Source organism: Parus major, unplaced genomic scaffold (genome assembly GCF_001522545.3).
Source record: "Parus major isolate Abel unplaced genomic scaffold, Parus_major1.1 Scaffold276, whole genome shotgun sequence".
NCBI lineage: Eukaryota > Metazoa > Chordata > Aves > Passeriformes > Paridae > Parus > Parus major.
The window spans coordinates 132,461-138,504 of record NW_015379268.1 but is presented as its reverse complement, the minus strand read 5'-3'; the positions used below and the strand labels follow the sequence as shown (position 1 = coordinate 138,504).

The 6,044-nt window shown below is 67.6% G+C and overlaps 1 protein-coding gene across 2 annotated transcripts in view; it reads left to right on the top strand.

The window, feature by feature from the left end:
• Positions 1–908, top strand: part of LOC107198684 — an 11,568-nt gene extending 10,660 nt beyond the window's left edge. For both annotated transcript variants that reach the window (XM_015615826.3, XM_015615825.3), the window contains exon 4: positions 73–908. In XM_015615826.3, the coding sequence (XP_015471312.1) occupies positions 73–806 (734 nt within the window). In that variant the 3' untranslated portion in view covers positions 807–908. The remainder of the gene's footprint in view (positions 1–72) is intronic.
• Positions 909–6,044: the final 5,136 nt, after the last annotated feature.

Genomic DNA, 6,044 nt, shown 5'->3' with positions numbered 1-6,044 from the left:
TGGGGCCGGGCAGGATCTTTGGGGGATCTCTGGGGATCTCTGGGGGTCCTGACCGGGTTCCTGGTGCCGCAGGCTCGGAGGTTGCACTTGCGATCGAGGGACGTCTCCCCCCCTTCGGAAGAGGCAGTTCCAGCCCATCCATCACCATCGTGAACTGTGACCGATCTCCACCACCTGCTGCCGACACGGAGCGCTCTCCCGACACTCCCGGAGCCTCCGGGCGGTCTCTGCCCCTCCGGCCATTGCATGCACCCTCGGTGTGTTTCCTGCCGGGACCCCCCGTGTCCCGCCCGCCTCGGGAGGCTTCAAAAAGAAAAAACGCAAAGCTGGCAGGACCCTGCCGGTGGCTGTCCCCGCTCTGTGTGCTGCTCCGTTCCGGTCTCCTCCCGAGCGCTGCCACCGCTGTCCCTCTGTGCATGGAACAAAAAGGGGCTGCGGCCCCTCCCGGGGGGATTCCGCTCTCAAAATCCCACCCGGAGCCGGCTGCGAGGTCCCGGCCTCCCGGGGGTGATGGTGGGGGGCTCTGGTGCTCCCAGCCCTGCCCTTGGAAGGGTCCCGAGGCAGGAATTGAGGAGCAGCCAGGTGAGGAGCAGCAGGAGCTGGGCTCGGTTTTGGTGGAAATGAGGGAAATAAGGGAGCGGGGGATGGCAGCTGCCCCCGACCCGCGCTGGGCTCCATCAGCACTCCCAAAACACGGCCCCAGCCACGGTGGTTCCAGCACTTCTCCCCAGTGCTGCTCGGGAATGTTATTTTTAGTGGAGGGAGCCGAGGGCCCTGCTGCATCTATAAATATTTATGGAGGGTGACGGATGAAAGGAGCAGAAACCCTGCGAGCACCCCCGGCCCTGCCCCCGGGAACGCGCTCACCGTGCCCGGGACAGGGACAATAAAAACCCTGGTGGCCACAGGCTCGGCTGGATGTGAATGTTGGGAAGGAGCTGCCGAGGAGGGGAGGGCAGCGATGGGAACCTGGAGCCAACAGCAGCTGGGAAAGGGGACAGGGACGGGGACAGGGACAGGGATGGGGACAGGGACAGGGATGGGGACAGGGGAATGGGAGATGGGGATAAGGACAGGGATGGGGACAGTGATGGAAGATGGAAATGGGAATGGAGATAAGAGTGGGGATGGGGAGAGGGATGCAGACAGGAATAGGAAGGGAGATGGGGATGTGGATGGGGAGATGGGCACCAGGACAGAGATAGGGACAATGTTCTGTGGGTTTTCAGCTGAATTTGCTGCATTCAGGAGTGCAGCATCCTTGGCTGTGTTGTGGCTCCAAGCACAGAAAATGGGGATGGTTTCCCGATGGCCTGGCTGGGGTGGTGGTGGTGGCCACCAGGAGCTGGGGCTGTCACAGGGGTCGGGGTCTTTGCCCCCAGGCAGAGCTGAGAGGGGCTGGGGGCTCTCCCAGCACCTCCTGCAGGGGGGAGGCTGGGGGTGGGCTGGGGGTGCCCACCCGAGCCCTGCCGGGGTCAGCAGCGGAGCCGGTGGCACTGCCAGGGCAGGGACAGGGACAGGGACACAGCAGAGCTGGGGCACCTGGGCTTTGGTGGGAATTCCATCGCCTGCAGGAGAAGGGAAGGATGCTGCAGGGCCCCCCAGCACCCAGAGCGGGACCGGGGCGCCCAGGGAAGGCTGTTGTGACACGTCACCCAAGGGTGTCACTCGGGAGTTAATTAACCGCCTTTGTAATTGCCCCCTGGGCCGAACCCAGGCTGGGGCAGAGCCACGGGGCTCAGGCCAGCTGCACCTCCGGATCGGGATTACCATTTACAATTCCCCGGGGCAAAACCAACCCAAAGGGGAAGGATCCTAAAAGCGTTTTGCCGTGGGCATCCCCGGCCAGGGTTAATGGCAGGAGAGGGAAATCCCAATTGCCACGGGCAGGGAACGGGCACGGGAGCCCCGCGGGGCCCCCACGGCCGCTCTGCGGGTGACACAAGGACAGAGGTGGCCGAGGCCACTGCTGGCTCCCCGAGTCCCGGGGGTGCCCTGGGGACCACACCGAGCCCCGGTGCCATTCCCCGTTCCTGCAGGCCCAGGGGATGCGGGAGCAGCCCCGGGAGCGGCTGGCAAAGCCGCGCCGCAGCCGATGCCGTAAGCACGGGGAACGCTTCCAGCAGCAGCCTGCGAGCAGGGAGACATGTTCTGTCATCCGCCAAATATTTAATAAATCCATCTCCTCCCTGCGGGGTGTCTTGTCCCTTCGCCATGTGGAAAAGGCAGGGATTTCATGAAAAAAGGGAAGAAGGGTTTTCCTAGGAAGCGGCTGCTGGGGGCGGGAGCAGCTGCCGAGGCTGTGCCGTGGGGCCGCGGCAGGGCCGGAGATCCCCGCATTGGTCATGGCCGCGGCTCGGGGGAGCTCACAGAGCTGCCAGTGTTCGGCCTCGCCACAGCTGCCCCCCGCCAGATGTGTCCGCGCCGCACAGCCCGCACATCTGCCGGGGGACAGCGGGCTCGGGGGTGGTGACACCCGCAGCAGAACCCCCGGTCCCTGCTGGAGCCTCCCTGGGCTCGCTGGCACCGCTGCTGGCCCGGACACGGGGAGCCTCGGGCCCCCGGCACTGGGTCAGAGCCGGCACCGCCGCCAGGCCCAGCAGCGCCACGGGACAGCCGGACCCTCCCGCAGCCGGCAGAAACCCCCGGGATCCGCGGGGAGCCGGGCACGGGCGCGTCCTCTCCGCTCCCCAGCCCCAGTCTGGCACGGCTTTCCCGGCGCTCCCCGGCTGTTTGGATTAGGCATCCCGGTGGGAAGGTCCAGACCCTTCCCGGAGCCTGGAGCTGCTCCCCCCGGCGTGAGGAGAGCGGGGGAGCCCGGGCAGCGCAGGGATGGCTGAGCGGTGCGGTGTGTCCACCTGTGCCCGGCTCTGCCCACCCGTGCCCGGCTCTGCCCGCCCGTGCCAGCCCCGCAGCACCGCCTGCCCTGTCCCCTCTGTCCCCACCTGGGTCCCTGCCAGGCTCCGATTGGGGACACGGAACCACCGCGCTGCCCGGTGGGCACAGCCCCAGCCCGGGGCCCCCTCCCACGGCGAGGGACCCCCACGGGGCCGTGGGTGCTGTGCAGGCTCGGCCAGGCCCAATGACAGTGATGTCCCTGTCCCTGTCCCTGTCCCTGTCCCTGTCCCTGTCCCTGTCCCTGTCCCTGTCCCTGTCCCTGTCCCTGTCCCTGTCCCTGTCCCTGTCCCTGTCCCGCTGCTCATCCCACAGGCCGCAACCCTTTCACACCTCATTAGAGCCGTAATTAATCCCGATTATTCCCATCTGCCGGGGGAGGGGCAGCTCCCGCTCAGAGTGGGGGGCAGCAGGTGGGCTCAGCCCCACGAAGACCCCAGGAACCCCATGGAGACCCTAAAGACCCCCAAGTGCCCCGTGCAGAGCCCGAGAAGCTCGTGCACCCCAAGGAGACCGCAGGGACCCCAAACACCTCATGGGTACCCCAGGATCTCTGTGCACCCCAAGGCGTCCTCAGGGACCCCCTGTGCCCCAGGACTGCCCCAGCTCTGGGGAGAAGGGCGGCCCCAGCTGGCTCCGTGTGCGGCTCCATCACCCGGCCGGGGGCACAGCCGGGGCCACCCAATGTTCCCCCTGCCCGGGTCCCCCCGGCCGCTGCGGCTCCCCCCGACCTCGGATCAATCCCTTTCTTGCTGACCCCCCTGCCCTTCATCCCAGCCCTCCTCCTCCTCCTCCTCCTCCTGCCCCACCGGGCGCGGCCAGCAGTGGCAGAGGCGACCCCGGGCGGGACCCCACGGTGTGGCCACAGGTGCCACGAGCAGGGTGGCCCGAATGCGCCCCCCGGGGGTCCCCCGTGCCCACGGGCCCGCGTGTGACACACGCTGTGTCCCCAGGGACGAGCCAGCCGCTCCCGGTGCCACCGGCGCTCCCGCAGGGCGGGCACAAGCCCCGGGGGCTCTCGGGGACGCGGCCCCAGCCCCTTCCAGCAGCTCCTCCCGGGGTACCGGGGCTGTCGCCATTTCTGCTCGTGCAGGAATTCGGCGGTGGTTGCATAACGAGGAGCCCTCGGAGCTGGAAACGAGGTCAGGCGGGAGCGGGGGGAGCGGGGACAGCGGGGACAGCGGGGACAGCGGGAGCGGCCGCAGCTGCTCTCCCTCCCCGGGCTGAGGCAGCGGGAGCCGCACGCCGGGAGTGGCACCGGGACACGACACCACGACCTTGCCCGGCAGTGGCAGTGCCAGGAGCTGGGGGGTCCGTCGGGCCACCGTGCCGCCACATCTGCGTCTCTCGGGGTCCCTCCGGCTGAGGGACCATCGCACCTGCGTCCCCTGGGTCACCTGAGCCGTGGTGGCACCGTGCCCGGGTCCCTCGGGGTCCCTCAGATCGCGGTGCCATCACACCCGCGTCCCTCGGGTCACCATCCGGCCTTGGTCACCTTGGCCAGCACCGCCGCCACCGTCATTGCCCCGTGTCCCCCCCGAGCTCAGCAGCGGCGCTGGCAGCGTCCCGTGCCCCGCACCCCGTGTCCCCAGGGCCTGGCACAGGTGTCCGGGGAGGGGACCGTGACACTGCCCGGCGTGTGACACCGGCTCTGCCCGGGCCGTGTCACCAGCGCCGGCTCCGTGCGGTGCCCGCCCTCCAGGCGAGATTAATTAACGCGATCCCCCCGCCAGGGACATGCAGCTGTCCCCGTGTCCCCGTGTCCCCGTGTCCCCGTGTCCCCGTGTCCCCGGGCCGTGCTGCCGCTCGCTCTCGGGGACGAGGCTGAGCTGCCGGGGGTGCTCCGTGTCGGGGGGACCCCGGGACCCCCAGCTCTGCCGGGCTGAGGGGAGCTCCAGGGGACACAGCCTGCCCTGGGACATGGTGACAGGGCTGAGAGAGCCGAACGCTGCAGGCTGATCTGCTCAGAGGTCATGGAGGTTTCTCGGGGACACAGCCACGGGGCTCCTCAGCCTTGCAGGGCTCTTTGGAGCATGCAGGGATGGAAGCTGCCAGCTCCCATGGGGCAGGACGGCTGTGCAGGAGCACGGGGACACCAGGACCTCGTGTGGAAGATGGATGACCCATGGCCTTCCTCCTCCTTCTCCTCCTCCTCCTCCTCTGCTCAGCCCAGCCAAGCATGGGGCTGTTCCCCAGCATGGGATCTGGGGGGTAAATCCCAACCTCAGCCCAGCAGGACCCTGCCCATGGGATCTGGGGGGTAAATCCCAATCCCAACCCACCAGGACCCTGCCCATGGGATCTGGGGGNCAGGACCCTGCCCATGGGATCTGGGGGGTAAATCCCAATCCCAACCCACCAGGACCCTGCCCATGGGATCTGGGGGTAAATCCCAACCTCAGCCCATCACAACCCTGCCCATGGGATTTGAGGGTTTAATCTCAGCCCAGCAGGACCCTGCTTGTATGATTTGGGGGATCAATCCCAGTCCTCTGCTCTGGTCCAGGAGCACCTGTCCCTTTCCAGCCAGGATCCCCAGCACCCACAGGAGGCTCCTGCAGGACACACATGGGAGTGAGCAGGGCCTATCCCACCAGGGAACAGGCCATTAATTAGCATTGTTAATTAATGGGTTCTTTTGCAGTGCCCCCCTGTGCACCAGGAGCCTTCCAGCACTGAGGGTGAGGGGAGCTCTGCCCAGGGGGCCCCTCCTGGGGCTGCAATCCTGGCACAGCCCAGCAGGAATGGGGCTGCCAAAGCACAGCCAGGCGGTGTTGGGCCCTTCCATGCCCGTGCCAGGGTCTGTGGCACAGCCCTGGAACCCCACACAGTGTCCAGGTGGTGCTGGAGGCTCCAAGGGTCCTCCCAAAGTCACCCCATCCTCAGCACCTGCCAGTGCTGGCCGTGGCCTGGATCAAGCCCAGGTTTGTGTGGACTGAAAGCAGCAGCTGTGCCAGGTGTTGGGAGCGGCAGCGTGAGCTCCCCACGGCCCCCCCGGCTCCCAAGGCCTGGGATGCGCTGCTGGGGATCTCTGCCTGCTGAAATTCCCGGCTGTCCGTGCCCACCGGCCAGCTCCGAGCTCCCCCAGGCACTGAGCCTCCCAGGGATGGCACTGGGGACACTCTGTCCCTCGGCCTGGCATCCCCCAC